We start from the raw sequence: 21,845 nt of genomic DNA on the forward strand, positions 1-21,845 counted from the left end.
GGATGAATCTCCATTTCTCTATGTGTTTTCAGATACTGAGTCCGTACCAATATTAGGATGTATAGCAGCCAATTAATGAGCACCGTGTGAATGTAAACACCATCTGTTGTGATTGGTTGCCACTGTGGGCCACATTCACAAAGTTATTTGCCAGAGTATGTCTAACTTACAGGAGAACCAGTTTTTCAAGAGTGCAAAGTGACTTTTGCAATTTACAAAAATCATTTTGCACTCATAAAAACATGTATTCACGCAGAGTTTGCCAAAATATGCTTCTGTGGGAGGCGAGTGGGAGTCTAGAGTGGCAAGGCCCTAGAAGACTGTGAGTATCCGCAAATGTAGACATTTGTGAGTATTCACAATCTACTCTCTGAACTATTCCTGCCCTGGAAACAGTCACCGATTTACTCTTATCAAGAGCAAGAGTAAATCCCTTTCAGGGTAGTCAAGGGAAAGGGAACACATCCACATTGGTGAGGGATTAAAGCAAGGGGTTTCTCCACAGGAAAACAAATCTCTGTAGAGAAGAAAAAAAACTAACTACCAAGAGTGTCTGACGTGTTCTTTTTTCATGCAAAATGTAGTATGTATATTTTTGTTTGACAAATTGGATTTCTAAAGACATTTCCAGGATTACGACTAGAACGCTGAGAATGGTGTGGGGTTTCAGGCTGACCTTGAACAGACATTTCTGAAGCACCAAAGAGAAAAAGATGGAGCAACAGCAATGAGATGCCTGGGGAAAGAGGTAGGATTCTAATTTTTAGATTAGGTGTTACCACACAGGGTACATGAAATGTGCTGCAGCTTGTGCTCGACGCACTCTGCTTTTTAACCAGTAACATTCAGAAAGACAATTTCATTGATAACACGCAGTACTTGGAAAGAGGCCTAGGGCTGCAAACTCGTGCCCTCTCTGAAGTGCAAAGGCAACAATGTAAAGTGGAAAACTTGAGGTGAGACAAAGAGCAATATTATGATGCAGGGTTAAAGCCCACAATTAAGGAGAACTCTCTTTTTAGGAAACCCTAAGCTTTGTAATAGGTATGTGTTTTAAATAACCAAACAAACTATTAATCATGTCTGGCAAGCCTGTTGCCAGCACCAAAGGCCCAGGTTTTATTTCAAACCTGTTTGCTCAACATATATGGGAAAATCTCAACATATAACTACATAAACATCTTAAAGTGACATAAAACGTTTAATATGCTTGGTCCGTCTGATTGAGAGTCAGGCTCCCCTACTGTCATATCAGCAACATTCTGAACAGGTAGATGCCTATGATAGACTGTTAGGCCTGGGCAGAGTCACTTGACTATTCGACCCTGCCAGCCTCGTAGAGGCACTGTTCGGTCCTGTATTTCCTGATTTCCAAATAGTCAACCCCCTTCTTGCCACACATCACAGAATGAGTAACATGAATATGAAAATGCCCTCATATATACTTCATGTATAGACTAAAACGCTAATATATTTCTATAATTATATAAAACTACATATGTAAGAAAGTGACTTGTAAAAAATGTGCATAGTTTAAGGCTTATTTTCTGGACTAATGATATAAAAACTTTGTGACAAAATATAATGAACGCGACTTTGTAACTATGGAGAATGTCTTGAGTCCTGCTTCCTTTGCTTTGCTCCAAGGTCATCTGGCCTGATAGATACTGAACATGGCCCAGGATGGGGAAGTACATCTCAAAGAGTCTTTTAGGAACAATGGGATGCGCATAGGGACAAAGCATTGAATACACCATCAAAGGGCAACTGACAGCTCGGGGTGAAGTTGGTTGTGTTATGGCAATCACAGCCAAGTAATGGAGGTGACCAGTGCCCATTCCCACTGGGTCTGAAATCAGACACATAGGCCCAGATTTAAGAAAAGTGAGGCTTCACATCTTGAAGCCCCACTTTTCTTGCGCCCCCCTAACGCCACCATGGGTGCACCATATTTAAGATATGGTGCACAATGGCTATATTAGGAACAATAGCATCAACATTGTTGACAATATTGTGGCGCTTTGTTCCACTAGCATAAAAGATTCTGATGCTAGTGGAGCAAAGTGCAAGGAGGCCCATTGATTCCAATTGGTCAGTTCTTTTAATGCCTGCCTTCAGCAGGTGTTAAAAATGGTGCCAAAAATGGTGCAATTAAATCTTGTAGATTTCACTGCACATTTTTTGTGTGCCTCTTTGCGCCAGAACGCCCCCTTTGCATACAGTATGCATGGCGCACACAAGTGGTGCAAAGGGTCGCTAAGTGGTGCAATGCATGCATTGCGCCACTTTGTAGATATGGTGCAGCGTTTTTGGCCTTCTAAAGCCACATTAGCATCAGAAAAAAGATGCTAACGTGGAGTTAGATGGCGCAAGGACATCCTTAAATCTAGGCCATAGTGTTTGTTAGTCACTTTTACTGCCAACAACAGGTTCATCCATCAGATATTCTCCCACTCTACCCTCACAACAACAAACCCATCAAAATGAACAGAGGGCAAATGAAAGTGTTTCAGCTCTACACTCCTAACACTAGACCCAGTTGATTTTTCTGAGGGCAAATAAACATGTTCTCCCTCTGCCCTCTTAACACAAGTTTCACATGACCGTAGTAAAAGCAAATGTACATGCTCCATCGCAACTCTCCTGGGAGCAGGCCGGTGTTACGCTACTGAAGGCAAATAAACATGTAATGCCTCTACCTTAAAGAGGACATATTAATAAATTCCATCTCTACACTTGTAAAGTAAGGTTCAATTACGAAACGTTACTGAAGCAAATGGATTATTTTTGTCTCTACCCTTCCAATACCAGGTCCAAGTGAGGCTAGAGAGGGTAATCTAACATGTCCCATTCCTGCTCTTTCGGAGACCTCGTTTAGAGCTCCGAACCAGGATAAGTGCAAAATCCATCCTTTAATCTTCCTACATGGGGACTCTTGCGACGTCCAGTAAAAAACAGCCTTAAAGCTTTGGCTTTCCTCCTCTTCTTTGGCTTTCCAAGGAGAGGAGGTAATATCCCCAAGACCAGCTCGGGTCCTAAATATAAAAAAGAGCCAGATGCCACTTTCTTGCTCTCCATGGCCTCCAGACTCCACAACACCTGGGAGCACCCCATCCTCCTCACATAGTTCCAGCCTCTCGCACTTACTGGCTGATGAATAATGTGTCCAATGAGGGCTGGAAATGTTCCTTTTGCCGAAAGTGCTGGTGCTTTCCAGCCAAGCTATATTTACACCTTTTCCTGCTGCACACAGAGGCTTTGCAGAAGCTGCTCTGAGGAAGCTGTGATAGTAACGTTGACTCAGAGTGCAGTGTCGGCAGCTGGGCTCTACAGCTGGAGTACAGAACATACTCTGCCAGACAGAGATGCATCATGATTAAGAATGTACACACATCTCTATCTGTCTCGCGTTCACGTTGAGTATTCAAATAGGTAAACCTCCAATTTTTTTTTCTTTCTTTCCTCCTTTCTTTCTTTCCTTCTTTCTTTCTTTCTTTCTTTCTTTCTTTCTTTCTTTCTTTCTTTCTTTCTTTCTTTCTTTCTTTCTTTCTTTCTTTCTTTCTTTCTTTCCATCTTCATGTTTGGCAATGAGGCATTGAAGGATCTGGAATCTGGCCCTTATTCACATCAGGCGTTGCCTGTTTCTTTGGCCGGTTTATATTGTGATTTTCTTGCTTTGGCTCCGGGTTGGTGAATGTCTTTGTACTTCCTCACTCATATTTAAATTTCGTACCCGTGAGTTTCAAACTATAAAAACAGAAACATCTGGAGAAAGTGCGTGGAGGGTATGTCCATTTTTTCACTCCAACTCGACAGTTGAGAATCCCAAATGTCCTTTAGAAATTTGAAAAATGTGCCCTCCGAGATTGGGAAAGAGCCCGAAGTCGTTCTGTTCTCGAGGCCTTGAATCAATCTCTTTTTTCACACATGGTCTCTGCTACAGGAAGCTCTCCTCCACTTCCGGTGACTCACACTCTTGTTCTTGGCATGGCACCTTCTGCGCTTCCTCATCCTGAAGCTCCAGCGGGCTCTCGCAGGAGATGGTGGACGCAGTGTGCCCCTCCTCCAAAGCAGAGCTGTCAAGAAAAAAGAATGAAGAGCGTTATTTCCATCGTCTATCGTTCACAGGTAATTAGATGTCACAAAACTGAGAGATTCCTCTGTATTGTCAGGGGCGGGGCTTCGGGGGGAGATGTTTGGGGTAATACACCCACCAATAAATGTATTTTCTGATGAATAGTTGGATACAGGTGCTTTCTGTCGGGTAGGGTGAGGTATTTTTTAGATTTCACCTCCGATTTTTGAAGGTACACACTGGCAAAAACGCACGCACACTCTCCCATCTCTGTTTTGAAAGTCCTCAAGATGTTGGATATTCTACCAAATACTGTGATTTGCCTCACTTAGTACTCCTACCAATCCGCATTTCTCTCCTTTTTCACTGCCCCTTACGTCCCTCTCACGTGCTCCGCTTTTGTATGATCCATTTTTAACATTATATGCCAGCGTGATTGTTGGGCAATCTGAAGCTCACACCTCCGAGTCTTACTGACCAAGCTACCCCCCTGCGGGATGTCTGACAGAATATCCAGGAAACCGATAACTTGTGGACAGAATATGATGTCAAAAATATCGAAGACCAAAATATTGAGAAGGTAAGAGCAACAAGGTAAGTATAGATTTACTATTCTTAACTCCACATCTACATACCTCGAATATATATATATATATATATATAGGTATATATATATATATATATATATATACTTATATATATATAGTTTTAGAAGAAAAAATATAAAAAATATATAATATATATATATATATATATATATATATATATATATATATATATATATCGTCAAGGTACATATATGTGGAGTTAAGCATATTTAAAGTTTGCCTACCCATAGAAATTTACCTAAACACTATTTATGTCTTCAATATTCTTGACACTGTAGTCTGTCCACATGATAGTTTAATTTCGATATTTGTTGAAATACCGTTCCTCCAAATAACCAGTGCCTCCGAAAGGCTGGTAGACTTGTGGAAGTGTCTTGGCCTGACACACGCATGGGCAACCAAGCTGCCAGTCAGATGCAGCAGATTCCTCCAATGGACCGGCGGCAGGAAGTGTGCTGTATTCCGTTTGCTGCCTCGTGGGTGGCTGTGTTTTAGCCATAGCAACTCCCACCTGGTTGGCGGGAGACCTGGGTGAAATATCCAGGCCAGCTCTGAGGGACTCTGCAATGCAGGAGTTCATTGCCCTTCTGTCTAGCCCTGATGACTGGTTCCTCTTGTGACTGCCCCCTTCTCACTTTGTCATCTTCAGTTAAGTACCCCTTGTATTGTATTGTATGGTAATAGTATTTATATAGAGTTTACTACCCCTGACGAGGCATTGAAACGCTTTTCGGCCAGTAGCACGCTACTCCGGAACCCAAAAGGAATTAGTGATGGATTAGTATAGGGAAATATGAGTACACTTTTATTATTATTATGAGTTAATTAGAGCTGCAGATATGTGAGTTTGTTAGTTGGATTGACTGGAGTAAAATGGAGGGGTGGAGGAGGGAAGAATCCAGAAGTGTTAATTGGGAGTTTATGGTTATAGGATTTAGGCTTGGGGTGAGTAAAGGGAGGATGGAGGAGGGAAGAGTCTATGGAAAGGGTTAGGGAGATCATAGTAGCAGGAGGGGTTTTGGATGAGTTAAAGGCCCTTGTGACTCCGTCCCCTTGCCACCGCCATGCTATGTGGGTCCTGGAAATACATCCAGTAGAGGTGGTGAAAACAGTGAAAATGCATCTTGCATGTTGAATGTTCTCGCTACGTATGAGAGATATTCTTAATATTTTCTGAATTAAACCACTTTATGAAGCATGGTGGGCCTGCACAGAGACGAGGCCCCTGGGAATGGCAGTTGACAAGTCAAACCTAATTCACAGCTCGAATTTAGTTTTTGGACATTAAACTGAGCTTTCTCTAAAGTGTTAATTCAACTTATAGAATGGCAGTCCTAGTAGTTGTATCTTTGCATAATGCAATGTAACCCTTTTGTCTAGGTTTTACATAATTTGTTCATGCGGTTTGTTTTTATTTATAATGGCACATAGGTTTATGCCCTTTGAAAACCAGTGGGTCACGGTGCTTTTACTTCTGAAAGAAGTGGCACCATAACACGTGATCACTGATGACTAGAAACGTTAACAACTATTGCGTTAACTCTAAAGTCTGAATTTCCACTTTTCTAAAATTACGTGAGCATGAGCAGAATTTACTGTTGTTCACTTGCCACGTAAAGACTGGAAAGGTTGCTTCTGCAATCAAACTCTGTACTTCTCCGACTTAACCTTATCCTGAAAATTGTGTCATGTAAACACAATTAATTCTAAAGTATTCTGAAATATTCTTCATCAATAAATATTTGAAGAAGCCAATATGACTGATGGTTCTTAATTATGATCACCCAATCTGAGGTGTTATCTGAGGACAGTATGATATGGATTCAGGAAGTAAAAGTCCCAAAAGATACAATTAAAAAAATACATACCCGGATCCAATGGTGTCTCACTGAATACAGTCAAATAAGAGTAAGAGGTGCATTTACCCACGGCGCTATAACTCCTGATGCAGCAATCTTGCAAAACCAGGGTAGTTCTGCTTTTGGCTATTTCAAGCCACGTCAAATGTATGAAACTGACTAGTCCCAAAGATAAAGGAAAAAAAAAGCTGTGACTGTTGAATTTCTTTTGCTAACAAAGTTAAGGCTGCAAGGGATGCCACTTTTGGATTATTATTGTATGCAGAGTGTTTGATTTATTTCTTGTATTTTGTCTTTCTCTTGCACTTTGTCTAGCTCTTCTTTTCCTCATCTTTCTTTCTCTTTCTGCTCTGTGTTTGTCTTCCTTTTCACCTCTGAAGCTTTCATTCTCTCCAGAACTTTCTCTGTTGCTCTCTGTGTCCCTCTTCTATCCTGCCTTTATGTATCGCTCTTTGTTATGCAGATTTGTAGAGTGCACTGCCACCCAGAAAGGTATTCTGGCACTGAGCAGGTGTGAGTCTAGCCACACCTTTGACCAAGTTTGTCTTTTTTGCATTTGCCTCTCGTATCCTCTCCTCCCAAGAGTATGAGTGCGAGACTCTATTACTCTGCAAGGCGGTGGGAAGGGAAGGGGTGAGCACTCGAAATGAGGGATATAACCTGCCTGCCTTGTACTTTCCCTTTTCTGTCTCCCTTTCCCTCTTATTCTCTCCTTCTGTCAGTCTCTGTCTTCGATTGTCTATCACAGTACCTCTTTCATTGATTTCATTTATCTCCCTCTTGATCATGTCTGTGTGTCTCCCCCTGTCTATGTATCTCTGTGTCCAAAACATAAATGCATAGGTACATGCACACACACACACACATTCACACACACACACACACACACACACACACAGATATATACACACACACTTGTAGAGACACACGCCGAAGCATACTTTTAGAGACACACAGATTTACTGTCACAGGTGTACTCTTGTCTGCTGATGCTCGTGTTCTTGTCATACCTGGGCCGGCTCTCCCCTGTCCCACTGGCGACTTCCTCTGCTTCCTCGGGCTGCGGATCCGGGAGAGGGATGATATAGTCATTGTCACTGTTGGGGGCCACCATTGTGTAGCTGATTGGGTTCAAATGCTCTTCTGGGCCAGTGTTGGCTGTGATAATGTGATTTTTTACTCTGGGTCTTGCTCGAACAACTGCTGGATGATCACTTCTCAGAAACTCCTCGTTCACCTTTTCATATTTCTGGTGTGATGCAAGGGAAAAACAAAACAGAGAATACCTATGACCCAGGGGATATTGGCATGAAAGGTCCTCTCGTCTGGCCCCTTACTAACGGATCAGAAGCATCATCTTATCAGGACTATTCTCATAATAGGCCTACCCATCTCTGCCTGTCTGCAACCCGCCAAACTTGAGATGTTATTAAACCCAATAATTATTTACCCAATAAAGCAGTTATTGCACTGATATTGGATAAAGATATTAAACAGATTACATACCTGTAACGATAGGTTTGCAGGTTGAAGGTCTTTCAGATTCACATGCTGTGTATTATTCTGCCATATATTGGTTAGGCCTGAAAACTTCCCTATTTCTCTATTTCTTTCATTTTGGATGTTAACCAAAGGAGGAATCATGCCGACCCTCAATGACATCAAATGTTATATGTAGCTGCCACCTGGAGGTTCTTTTTTCTGCTTTTGGAAGCAGAGTGGACCGCCTCATATTCTTTTAACTCAATCTTAAGATCAGGATCATGAGTAAGCCTACATTATGGTTGCCCTGATGTAATTTATATTTTAATTATATGAAAAACTAAGAGTTTCTTACTGAGGATCATCTTCATTGAAAATATGCCCTTCCAATATTCATAAACCGTCATTTTCCATCTCAGTTTACTGTGTCTGGGTTTAAGATTGCCAGAGGTTACAGAGCTTAATGAAAAGCTTATTATCTTTTCAGACGTCTAGTGGTTTGGCATCTTCTGTTAATACAATCATAATTAATACTTTTTTCAAAAAAAAGTTGGGGTTACAAAACTCTGGTGTTCTGAGAGTGATATGACACAAAAAGAATTGTCAGGCCTCGAGTAGGAACGATGCATTAAAAGATAGAAAGCTGCCTTGGTCTCACATCCCTAACAGACCCACACACGTATGCAGGAGAAGGAATTCAAAACTTATGAGGACTGAGCAGTGAAGGCTGCAGAGGATTGAAAGACTGCTAACCAGTTCGGCAATGCTTACTTCTAGGTTGGGTATGCAATTACAGGTTGACAGATGCAGTCAGGCTCCAAAGACTTGGTGTATGAAGACCCTATGACAAAACCGGATCATGCAGACCACCACCCCCTGTGCCAATTTCTCTTCACCCATTTCTCCTCATATCCCAGTGAGAAGGACTAATACATCATGACCTCTTTTCAAGAGTGTGTGGGAGAGCTGGTATTCTCAAGGGCTTCATATACTTTGCCCGAGCTTGACCGCAATCGGGTAAAGTTAGGACATATGTTGCAAACTAGCTTCTTTTATCTTTATGGAAAGCAAAATGCAATTTGTCAATCTTATTCCTACACGTGTTTGCATTATGAAAAGACAATGTTCGTTCATTGCATTTCATTTTTGAGTGTCCCTTGGATTCCCGGTTCAGGGAAAATCAGGAGCAATGCAAGGGTTAATGACACCCCAGGCAAAATATATTTTCCCCGAGGTGCTCAACTTTGTCCAGGAAAAGAACCATATTCAGAACTTCTAACTGCAAAACGGTGCTGTTTGCTGCCTCTGCTGCTCCTGCTGTAAGGCTACATTGCCTCAAGCAGCCCTGGGAAGGATACATGTGTTATTAAGTAGTTAGTATTAAGAAACAATGGGCCAGATGTACCAAACAGTTTTGCCCATTCTGTGTCTATGGGAAAATGTGTTTGTACATATGCCCAATGTTCTTTAAATTGAGACGAAAACTATTGTGGGTGAAAAGAAAAACAAGGCATTCAGCATGGCACTCGTTACATCTGTCAGCTTGTCAAATATATATCTTCACAAGCATAGCAAGAAGTTCCTGTTCATGAGTTCCTGCTCTGACTCTATCTGTCCATGGAGATGTAATTGTGGAGAGAAGCAAAACCATCCACAAGTGTCCTCATTGTGCCTGCACTTTCACCTCTCAGAACACATGAAATCTGACACCCCAGCACCTCTGTATTGACCACTTTCCATCTTCCTCACACACCCACATGTGCCCATCTTTGTTCCTCCTCTTCCAGGTTCCCCCAGCTGCTTCCCCTTCTCTAACCTCTTCTGGGCCTACCAAACAGGAGCTCCAGGAGCCTGTGAGAGAAGGCAAGAGACAGGTGCTTCATCAGACAGTCCTATTTTAATCTTTGCATTCTGTCTTGCCTGGTTATCGTCAGCGCTGAGATACCTCTTCAGGTGTGATTCATGTGCTGTAGCAAGCTATACTGACATAACATAACATGCCACCATGAGCAGCAGCTGAAGTTGTAAGACAAGTTAATCGACCCCTGTGCATACCTGCTTGTCCCCAAATTGCTCTTCCACATCTCAAGCTACCCAAGGACTCCACCATTACCTCCCTTCTGTTCCTCCTCCTCCTGGGAGTGCTGATGGGGAGCTGTGAGAGAATTGCAGAGAAGAGACGAGACAAGCACACCTTAACAGCACCTGGAGCCCTTACTTAAGAGAAGTAAAAACATATTTTTGCACTGCATGTACGTTTGCCAGTCTGGGTGTGTTTTGTGTGTGTGTGTGTAAGCTCATATGTGTGTGCAAGTGCATGTGTTCAAGTGTATGTGTTTTGAACGTAGAGGTCTGAGTGTGTACAAATACCTGTTCATATCTGTGTTTTGGTGTGTTCATGTGCCTGAATGTCTATGTCCCCAACTGCTGATGTGAAATTCTGGACCAGGCACAATGGTGGTAATTTGTGACAAAATGATGGCCCTGGCGCAATGATGGTAATCCTTGGAAATATGCTGACCACAGCACAGCAATGGTAATCTTGGCCACCAGGCTAGCCCTAGCAGAATGGTGGTAATTTCTAATAAAACGCCAGCCTGAATAAATGGTGGTAATCTCTGGCACAGTGATGCCAATTCCTGCAACAAGTGGCTCCTGGCAAAATTGTGGTTATCCCTTCCAATATGGTGGCCTTGCCATAATGGTATTAATATCCACTAAAATGCTGGCCCTTGATCAATGGTGGTAATCTCTGGCAAGGTGCTGGCCCAAGCATAATTCTGGTAATCCATGACACATTGATGCCCCTTGCACATTGGTGGTAATACCTGGCAACAATCTAGCCCTGATACAGTAGAGGTAGTTTCTTGCAAATGTTGGTCCTGGGCCAATGGTAGGGATCTCTAGCAACATGTTAACCTTGACACCATGTTGGTAATTACTAGCAACAAATTGGCCTAGGCACAATTTTGGAATTCTGCCAACACGCAGGTTCAGACACATTGGTGACAATCCCCGGCAACATGCTCACTGTGCACAATGGTTGAGATACCTAGCATTTTGTGGCCAGCCCTGATATGATGATGCCATGGCACAAATGTAAATAATTTTGAATACAATAAACTTCAGGCAGGCTCAGAGAACACAAGTATCAGTGCAGGTGAACATAGGTAATGGGTATGTTAGTGTACATGATTATGTAACCTCTCCAAAACACGGAACACATGTATTTGCCCTTGCTCGAGATTGGGGGAGAGACTTGGACAAGGTGAAACTTATAGCATTTACAAATGCTTGTTTACATAATGACAATATAATAATGAGTGATAAACGTTTACTAACATTTGTAGGGAAAACGTCAAGGCCACCTTTTATCAAAATCTTAAGATATTGAAAGTAAGGAAATCAACAAGATGTTTTCAAACAACTGATATACACATATTTATTCCTCCTCCAAAAATCCCTTCTTAGTTTACATACCTGTTCCTCTGTAATAGGAGGAGTATATTTCCGAAATACCATGGATGAAATATCATTCTGTGAACATATTGTGGATAAAATAAGGCCTACCATAATATTGTGATGGTAAGTACATATCGGTTAGTAAAGGCTTTACTGTAGTTAACTATACATATATGTACCTTATCAATATATATACCTTCTAGATATGCGGATGCCAAGTTAAGAATAGTAAATATTTACTTTTTGCTATTTTGGGTTTTTGATGTTTAGGCCATGATATTTTTGAAGTACAGTATTTATGGTCAGGATACTCTGACACACACTTATAGTTGGTCTAGTTCATCATACCTCTTTGAAGTCTTGCCCAAGCAGATTTCCCATCAGTTGCACTAACTGGGTGAACGATGGCCTTGCCTCATACTTCTCATCCCAACACTTGCGCATTATTTCATAGCTGCATAAAAGAGGAGATAGTCAACCTGATCACCACATCTTCCTTTAATTCTTTATTTGCAAAGTACTAGGAGTATTTCAAGCATAAAAGAGTATATAGTAAGACCTTATTATATATAAGATAAATAGGCAGTTTTGGTGGATGCATACATTCGAAAATTATTGAGACGTGATGGATAGGGCAGGAGACAGAAGACATTTGAGAAAATTACATGCATATTTATATTGAATATTTGGGGGATTAATTGTCGTGCCTATGTAGGCTAACATGGTGAAACAATCAGGGCGTGATTTTGATCATAATGGGGTTGAAGGAGGTATGTGTCAGCTTTGATGGGTTTCTAAGTGGAAGAGATGGGGTCTGAGAACAGCAGTCGTAGATGGCATCAGGGAGAGAGTGACCTGAGATTAACAGTGCAGGTGTCCCTGAGCAGGGATTAAGTAGAAGCAGGAGTACTTGGGGATTAGTGAACAGATAGGAGAGGAAGGTTGGCAGGGCACAGTAAATGATTGCAATTGTAGCAGCAGAAGGATTTCAGCCCTACATCTTAAGGTCAACCTACTTGCTTTCTGTAGTGGTCTGTGGATTATTGATGAGAAAGAATGAAAAATAAACTATGCTCATAGCTTTGTTGATGGAAGTGGAGTATTGCTTTGGGAAATCAATGAGCAGACTACCACAATAATCCAGCTGGTATGTTTTTGAGTGACGTGGATTGTGAGGACAAATTGTTTTGGTATTGAATGAACTAGGAACCGGTTGTTGTGGACGTAGAGGAGAGGGAGGATTCTAGATGCATACTCGAGCCACATAATACTCCAAGAATTCAGGCAGAGGAGAAGGGAGCAAGGGAGTAATAAGGAGGGAGTAGTTGGGGATAAGATAGGATTGAAAGAGGCTGAAAAATACAGGACTGTGGTTTCATTGAAATTAAGCATAGGCGAACATAGGGCCATCCATTGGAAGAGAGTGGTAAAGCAATTTGAGAGTGGGGATGCGGTAAAGGTGATATAAACATCTGTGATAAGAGAAACAAAATAAAGAGAGTATGGTACTGAGGGAAGTGGTCTAGGCTGAGACAAGTAGAGGACCCTGAAGCAAGCTCTGGGGTATGTCTACTTAGAGAGAGATGCTAGGGGACTGAACCAGAAAACAGAGTTGTTTTAGGAGAGGTATAAGGAGCCACAATTAAGAGCAATCCTAGTAAAGCCACGGAATGCAAAAGTGGGATCACAAGCAATCAGTGTGGAAAGTGGCAGACAAGTCAAGGAGGATAAGGATACATGAGAGGAGGTTATGGTGAATAGAGGTGATAAAGATAGATATGTGAGATGCAGCTTGCTATTCTGAATAGAGCTTAATCACTTCACAATGAAAAGAGCTAAGTACTTTGAGAAAAGGTGCAAAGTAAGCTGGTTGAAGGCTAGCTGATCTGTGTGAAACTGACAAACATTTAGGGACTCACATGTCTTCTGATGCATGAACAGGCTTAGACATTCGATAACCTCGTTTTAGGGCATTGTAGAATTGCTCATTCATGGGCAGCTCCGGGTAAGGGGTTCCACCTAGGAAAGTAAGAAACATACAAATTTATGTGACTCTGACATAACAGACATTTTGGAGACTTCTCTCTTCTGTCTCAAGCCAGAGAATGCCAAGCCCACGTAGTCCTACATCAAAAACATCTAGACCATTGTCAATGCAACCAGCTCCATAAGTCTCGCTACTGTACCTTCGTTTCTCATGTGGTATTGGTTAAGTAAAGGCTTTTTGGTGTGATGGTCTTTGTGCTTTTAGCTATTTGCACGTAAAATGTTTCTACTCTTATTATCAACATTTTTCAGTATTTTCATCCCGGAAGACTAGGAAGCCCCGCTAGAACCTTTCAACATTTGTTTGTGTATTTATTCGTTCATTTTATGTACTCATAAATGTTACGCATACACAACAATATTCAAAGGGGCACACAAGAGTAATGATAATAGTTCATAACGTAAACATTTGCACACAGTACAGGGTGATCAAGGATTTACTGAAACCAACTTTTATCCCCTCCTATTTAAAAAACATAAGGCTGTGTCCATACTACTTGTGCATGGAATATAGGGACATATTTACAAGCCCCTAGAGCCTCCTTGCACCACATTAACGTACTTTTTTATGTTAATGTGGCATTATGAAGGCTTTTTAGTAGCCCCATATGTACAAAGTGACACAATACATGCATTGTGCCACTTTGCACCCCCTTGTGCCACATTATGCCTGCGCCAGGCATCATGTATGCGAAGTGGGAGTCCTGGAACAGGGAGGCCCGAAGAATATGGTGCAGTGAAACCTACAAGATTTCACTGCACCATTTCTTCCATCATTTTTAACACCTGCTAAGAGCAGACATTGAAATGACTCACCCATTGAAATCAAAGGGCCGTCCTGCAGCAAAGCACCACAATAGCATCAAAAAGCTTGACACTATAGTCCTAACGACCACCAGGGTGTGCTGTGTTGTAAAAATGGCACACCCATGGTGTTGTTATGTGGGCTATGGGTGACGCAAGAAAACAGGTGCCTCAGTGCTGATGCACCAGTTTTTTGTAAATCTGCCCCATAGAGTCACTGTTTCCTCACTCATTAGATAATTTGAGCAGCTGCATACTGCATAACATGGTGTTCTGTCCAGCAGAGGTGAGTCATGGTGTCAAGCATCAGCCAAAGACGTATCATCTGAGAGTCCTGGCTATTCCCGACTCTTCCAGGAGGTATTGACCATGTGAATACCTCACACGAGCACGAAGGTGAAAACGGGGAAGGGAGAGGTAAGACACAAGAGCACCTGCTGTTGTCCGTCAGTTTGGCCAAAACCCGGAGCGAAGTAACAACCAGGATACCAGCATTGCTTCCTCGGATATTCAGGGATCAAATATAAAGAATCAGCAACAGATGGTGAGCTCCAACGACAAGGAGACATGTCAAACAGCCAGAGAAAGTGATCTATTTATGAGGTACTTCTATAGCGCGAACTTGCCAAAATGGCTACACGAGTAAACCAAAAATGGTAAAAATAAAGGTGAGGAATGCTGGGTTGGGTAGATGAACTATACGGAGCGAAAAGCCAATTCAACTGTGAGTCATTGCCAAGCAAAGAGTAATAATGGTGCAAATAAAAGATAGTATTGGCTTTGATTTAGTGTAACCAGAAGACATAGTTTAAACACACCAACATGGTTAAAAACATAAAAGGGGGACAAATGGATGGATGGAAACACTCATTTGGCATATGAGTGTTGACCCACCAGTCCTGAAAGATACTTCCTTATAGGTGAATCTACATTTATGGTCAGGCACAATGCCAGTACGCACAATGTAAAAGAGCCAATGGCTTACATGTGCTCACCCACTGCCTCATGCTCTATGTTGTGGGGCCCTGCCATGCACAGTGCTGCAGTCACGTCATCAATAATGTTATAGAACATGTCATGAGTGGTGTGATGTACGGGGTAACTAGAAGTGTATGGTGAGGGTGCGAGTTGTGGTTAGTTCACAGCAGTGCTTACTTTGTAAATTAAGAGGTGCCGGTGTTCAAAGCCCTTCTCTTAAACACGAGGCTGCTGTAATTAAATCTGCCAGCACTGAATACTGAGGCAGGTAATCCTGAAGCCATCTCGGGCCTCTTCAGTCCATTAAGGCCACCCCTACCCCTTCAGCTCATCCTGCAACTTTCTACTTTCTCCCTTTATGACGCTTTTTCGTTTTTCCTTCTACCGTCTTTCACATATGTGTCTTTTGCTCGCAGCTAATGCTTGAGGCATAATAATTAGCCCCGGCCCTCACAAATAAGTGCCGGTGCTCAGCACCGGAAACAACAAGCACAAATTAAGCACTTCTTCACAGCACAAATTATAGTTACTAAAGAAAACTGTTATCATTGAAATTTCCACCTAACTGTAATGTTAATTTATTCTGTTTTTTCAGTGAATTTCTAAGGTTTTTTAATATAAAGTATGACATTAGTGCAGTTCCTAACTATAAGGTCACTTTAACCTTTGTTTTTTTCTATGAATTTCAAGTTTTTTTTAACAAAAAGTAACATTTTATTACCACTTGTCCAAGCCCTGCATCCAACCACCAATGCGTAGCCAACCCCATGCCACTGACGGTCTTCAGCTGTGTGTGGTATGGGGTTGGCCGCAAGGCCTGGCTTTCACCAGGTCCTGCATCCATTCCCCCATTGGCATCCAACCCCATGCACTCAGACAGACTTACTGACTTTGTCAAATAGTCACTACACCAATATATAAGAAGTACGCTTATTGGCTTTATCAAAGGGTGAGCATACAAATATGTGTAGTTCAGTAATTCACACAATGAAATGTTTAATTGTAGTTACTACTATAGAAATGTTTAATAATGTTTTGATAGAAAAGTAACGTCTGTGAGTCTTTCTTTTAACATTGTTTTTTAAATTGCACTCTGTGGTGTTGGAAGGTGAATTATTGGTAAGGGCAGGTAGGTACTTACAATTAGCAATAGGTCACAACCCCCCAGTATGCCCAGTCAAGGTCTCAGTAAATTAATCGTTGCTCACTCCTAGGTAGCTTGGCCCACTAGCAGCTAGGCTTGACTTAGGAGACAGGTGTGTAAAGCATTTAATATCAATAAAACAGTAAATAAGTAAAACACAACACATAATAAAAACCCAACACCAATTTATAAAAATAGAAAATATTTCAGTCTTTAACTAAACACCCAAAAGACAAACATCCAATGTAGGGAACCAGAGACATCTATTTTTAAAGATTAGAAGTATAACTAGCGCTTAGAAGCAAAAAGTGCCCAAAGGGTTAAAAAAAGGTCACCCTTGACAGGGACAAACTCCAGAGTTCAGGCCACCCATGATATAACACTGTTGCACTTACTTTCAGAAGTGTTTCTTGATTCAGGAAAGTGATTCACAGCACCGGCCAAGGGTCAGAGGCTCTGACTTCCATCTTGATGTCTGGGACTGCAATTCCCACAACGCACCTCTTCAACTTAAGGAGCTTTTTACAACAGTTATTCAAAGCATCTCCAAACTTCTGGATCTTCTTCCAGCCAGAGGTCCTTTTTGGGTCCTTGAAGTGTCCACAAACTTGATACAAGGTTCCAGAAGCTCTGAGTTGCTCCTTGGGAGTTGGGATTACAGTTTCCAGAATGCACCTGGTCAGAATCCTCAAATGACAACTGGACGCTGATTAACTGGGGTCTTCTTGCAGGACTTGATGCAGGGGACTCTGGTCAGCTCTTTTGTACCCGTAGCTTACTGGGAGTCCACTGCTGGAACTGCACAGGCAAGGCAAAGTTATTTTCTTGGTGAACTCCAAAGTGTGCATCTGGTGCAGTCCTTGTGAGTGCAGTTCTTCAGGTGCAGGCTGAGGTTCAGCATGGCAGTCCTTCTTCTCCAGTATTTTCTTCCAGCAAAGATCTGAATAGTGGTGCAGCTCTGACATATTTGTCCTTGCTCCTGGGTGGGAAATCAGGGTTGTGCTCCTGTCCAATGGGGTGCAGGGTGACACCCTCTGGGGTGACCACTTCCTGTGAAGTGTGGCAAAAATCAATCCAAGAAAGCAACATTCTCTAAAAATCCAACATGGAGAAAATTCCTCCTTGGAGGTTAGATCTGGCTGAGTCCAATCACTGGTGTGGCTAAGTCTCTCTAACATACCCCTTTTAGCCCCACTCCTAATCTAATCATTGGGGCATCCATCTGTTTGGGGGAGCAGGATATGGGGGTGGTCTGGTTTCTGTCCCAATTGGCTTTCCCTCTTCTGAAGACCAGTTTGGCTACTCTTCTCCCATCCTGCTCCGCCATCTGCTGCAGCAATTTTCCTCCCACCAGATGCTTCCTTTGTCTCAGCCCAGGCCACTTCACACCTCATTAAGGTAGCTTGACTCACTCTGCCAGAGGCTGACCAATTAGGAAAGGGCCCTACAGGACTACATTTGGAAACTTTCAGAAAAAGTTCTAAAACTCTTTCCCTGTGCTAGTTGTATTACGTTTAACCTTGGCAAGTTGTTGGATTTATTATAAGATTTCATTTGGTACCAAACCTGATATATATAGCTCATCTCTATTGAAACTAGGACTTTATTATTTTCAAATAAAGTCTCCAAATGTTAGCCTAGGGTGCATATTGACTACAATGGGGAAAACTAATTTGGCTGTTTTTCCCTCACCAGGACTTATAAAACATCTTTTATAAAGTCTCTGCTTATATTTACACTGCACCCAACCATTGGGGCACCTAGGGCAGACCTTAGGGTTGACTTATATGTATAAAAAAAGGTTGTTTGAGAGTTTGTAAGTACTATTAATTCCAAAGTTGAATTCGGGGTTTATTTGAACCTAGAAGCAGCCAGCAAGGCAGGCCTGCCATTACAATGACACCAGGGACCACTGGAGTGCACGGAGGGGTCCCTAAACCTACATGCCCTACCATATACTAGGGGCTTATAGGAAGGTTGTCAGAGCCAATTATAATTATGCCTACTTTGCATATACTATTTTAAACAGAGAAGTCCCAGAGCACTGGCCCTCGGAATGGTTAGCAGTGCCTAGGGCACAGTCAGATTCAGAAAGCACTAGTATAAGCTAAAAATGGGGGCACAAATTGAGGTGGCTTCTGCAGTCAGCCTAGTTTTCCCACATGTGGGCTGCAAAATATTACAGGAAAGATTTACAGGCATGTTGTTCTGTTTTTGTTTTTAAATACAACCAAGATGTCTCTGAGTCTTTATTTTAACATTCTGAGCCCACAACTGGCAGTCATCCTTGGCTGGAAATGCACACAAGCCTTACACATGGCATCAAACCTGCCAATTCTTATGATGGTTCCACGGTGTGTCACATGATATCAGCTCCATTCACATGACCTCCCGGTGAAGCGCTGATATCACATGATGGAACACAAGGTGAGCTGGAAACCACTTCAGAAAGTAGGTGTCCAGCTGTGTTTAAAGGGGCTGCACAACCAATGTCCATTACGGTGTTTGGAAGCCAAGCCAGGACATTGGCAGCAGCATTAGAGACTGCTTGACACAAAGCTCTGCTCCACAAGTGAGATCAGCCAATCACAAGGCAAGCTAGTGTTTGAATAACAGAAATCTGATCCTACACCAGAGCCTACTATTAGGAAGAAGTACAAGCTTGGGAAACATGGTTTCTTGATCTCTTTTTTCATAATTCGACAGTGTTGGCCAGGGCTGGAGAAAGGAATCAAGAGCAGCAAAAATGCTCGAACTAGCCCTGCTACCTCTCTCTTCTTACTCTATCACTCTCTTTCCATCCATCCATCTTGTCTCACTCCTCTCCCTTAGATTCAAACCGGCCCTGGTGTTAGCTGTAGTTTTTGGACATAAGGAAACACTTGTCCTGTGTATGTTGCATTCTTTGGATATAACTTTGAATGTTCCAATCATCCCACTACTGTTGTCCTGTTTTTTCAGGATGAGGAAACGTGTCATGTTTTTCAGTTTGAGCAATTGAAGTAGATCAGGAAAGATTCAATGAATAAAGGTTGAAATTGACCACCAATCAAGAGGGTCAGCTCTGCAGAGTAAAAACTGATAATCGCAGTCTTTCTTTTGCTGAACGTCAGCCACGTAGCCAGCATACGCCAACCTCAAGTAAGGGAACTAAAGTGCCAGAGACTGGGTATGTGGTGAGTGTAAGATATTGTTAGGTGTGGCTTTGAGACATTTCTAGATTTCTCACGAGCCTTATGAAATCAAACCGATTCTCAAATAAATAATAGTTAATAGTTTGGGTCAGCTGTCTTTGTCCTTGGTCTGTTTAAATGTCGTTCACATTTGGCGTCTGCCCGCAGCATACAGATGGGGCAGTAGGCGACCCGCCTGAGTGTTTTACTCTCCTGCAGTGTGTGTGACAGCATTTTGCCTAATCACATGTGTACATCTGCCCAAAAAAAGAAGTGTACATTAGTGTTTGCGAGCCAGTAGTGTACTTTGCCAGTGCTTTTTACTGTGCATTCTTTATGTTTTAAATATATTTTGTCACTTTGCTGTATTTAAACAATGTCTTCAGGCACCTTTTTCCCTACAATATTTTCCTACCATATGTATTAAAAAGGGTTTTTTATACCTGTTCTAAGCACTATGCCTTTACTGTACTGGTCTGTTAAAAATGCATGCAACCAAATAATTGTATTTTTTCATTTTACTTTTTTTATTGCAAGCCATCATTCCACCATGCAGTCCACCATGGTTGCATATTTTCTCTTTTTGTTCTCTTTGTGGTATATACTAGCAATAAAAAAGCAAACCCACAAGCTTTCAGTGCCAGACCTATTGGCTTTGTCAATGTTTTTCAAATATTCTTGCAACCTGTGTAGGACTGATAACATGGAGGATGGTTATTTGCATTAGGAAAGTGAGATGGGCATATAAAAGTAGAAGACTCATAGGAACAAGCTGCACTGCTGCTTGGCCTCTAGCACACATGTCATTTGGTGGTTGCGTTGAGCATGACAATGTTTTAAAAGCTGCTTCATAATAATTCTACCAAGAATAATAACTTCTATTTTACTTATTCATTAGTACCACAATTTTGCGCTTCCTAAGTACTGTGAATAGCAGACGTTATCATTGTTCATTTTAATGTTACTAAGTTTACAGACCCCAGTAAGAAGGAAGATTGAGTCATCTTTACCAGAATCGTGACCTGCAGATTACAGCATGAGTGATGAGTGTTTAACTCACTGAGCCTTGTTGCCAGCTAAGCCCGTTTGAGGTAAGTCAAAAATGACTCTTTTTGCTTTTGTTTCATGACAGATGTTATAGTTTTCATTTGCTGTCTGTGTGTTCACGACTGGTCGAAAATGTTCAAGAAGTATTTTGTGTTTCATTTGGTGCAGAGATGCAGAGATATGAATCAAAAGCTTGTTGGAAGGCTAAAAGCTGCTCTAATTCTGGAATTCCTTTGCCTTGAGTTTTTGAGAACTAGAGAAGCTCTAAGATCTTTTCCCCAGACATTGGTAATAACATCTCTGTATCAAAAGATGAACACGCTGAGAGCCACAGCCACGGCCACAGGGATAGCTTTCCGATGGCATTAGAAGATTTATATTTGACATGTGAAAAAGGCTGACTAATTTTCAGTAGAATAGTTAAACATGTTGCTTGTTGTAAGAGTGTCTGCAATATTTAGTGTATGAATAACTTTCACCATTTAACCAACTCATCATATATTTATAAAAATGAGAAAAATCAAAAAGTGAAATGCAGAATGCTTGAGTTAATCTTAGGTTGTGCTATTGCACAGTGAGCGAAAATGATGAACTGGAATCTAGAAGTAGTCACCAGTGGCTAAAATTAATGAAACTTATTATGTGTCTATTAGAATGGATTTTCACGAGTAATTTGTTCTAGATTCACTTGCTGTGCATTACTATTTCATATAAGAGTTCGGCCAGGAAGTGATTATTAACAAAATCTTTCCTCAGTGGGCATTCCCATTGCTGGTGTGAGGATTTGCGATGTCAGTCAGTGTGACCAGTCTCATCTCAATGGCAAAAACAACAGGTGAGACCTGTGAACCCAATTGAGACCTGGGGAAAATATAGTATGTGACAATGTTTCTCAAGGTAACATTAGAACAACTGATTTAATATAAATAACTTAATTACAACAACAAAAGACAACATGGCGCCAGAGTAGCATAGACCTTTTTCGTATATGAAGTAACAAAAGTATAACTAGAAAGTCCTGAAGAGGCTCTCTACAGAAGCCATACTTACCTAAGGTAAATATCTCCCATAAAAGAATGCCATAAGACCAAACATCACTCAGTGTTGTGTAAAGGTTGTTGAAGATGCTCTCTGGTGCCATCCATTTTAGGGGCAAAAATGTCTGTA

General features: G+C 41.6%; 1 protein-coding gene across 2 annotated transcripts in view; it reads right to left on the reverse strand.

Moving 5' to 3' along the window:
- Positions 1-3,569: 3,569 nt before the first annotated feature.
- The window catches only part of PDGFRB (platelet derived growth factor receptor beta), a 229,019-nt gene continuing 210,743 nt past the window's right edge, over positions 3,570-21,845 (reverse strand). For both annotated transcript variants that reach the window (XM_069199532.1, XM_069199531.1), the window contains exons 19-23: positions 21,729-21,840; positions 13,406-13,505; positions 11,835-11,940; positions 7,553-7,791; positions 3,570-4,076 (exon numbers count right to left, since the gene is read on the reverse strand). In XM_069199532.1, the coding sequence (XP_069055633.1) occupies positions 3,938-4,076; positions 7,553-7,791; positions 11,835-11,940; positions 13,406-13,505; positions 21,729-21,840 (696 nt within the window). In that variant the 3' untranslated portion in view covers positions 3,570-3,937. The remainder of the gene's footprint in view (positions 4,077-7,552; positions 7,792-11,834; positions 11,941-13,405; positions 13,506-21,728; positions 21,841-21,845) is intronic.

Source organism: Pleurodeles waltl, chromosome 7 (genome assembly GCF_031143425.1).
Source record: "Pleurodeles waltl isolate 20211129_DDA chromosome 7, aPleWal1.hap1.20221129, whole genome shotgun sequence".
NCBI lineage: Eukaryota > Metazoa > Chordata > Amphibia > Caudata > Salamandridae > Pleurodeles > Pleurodeles waltl.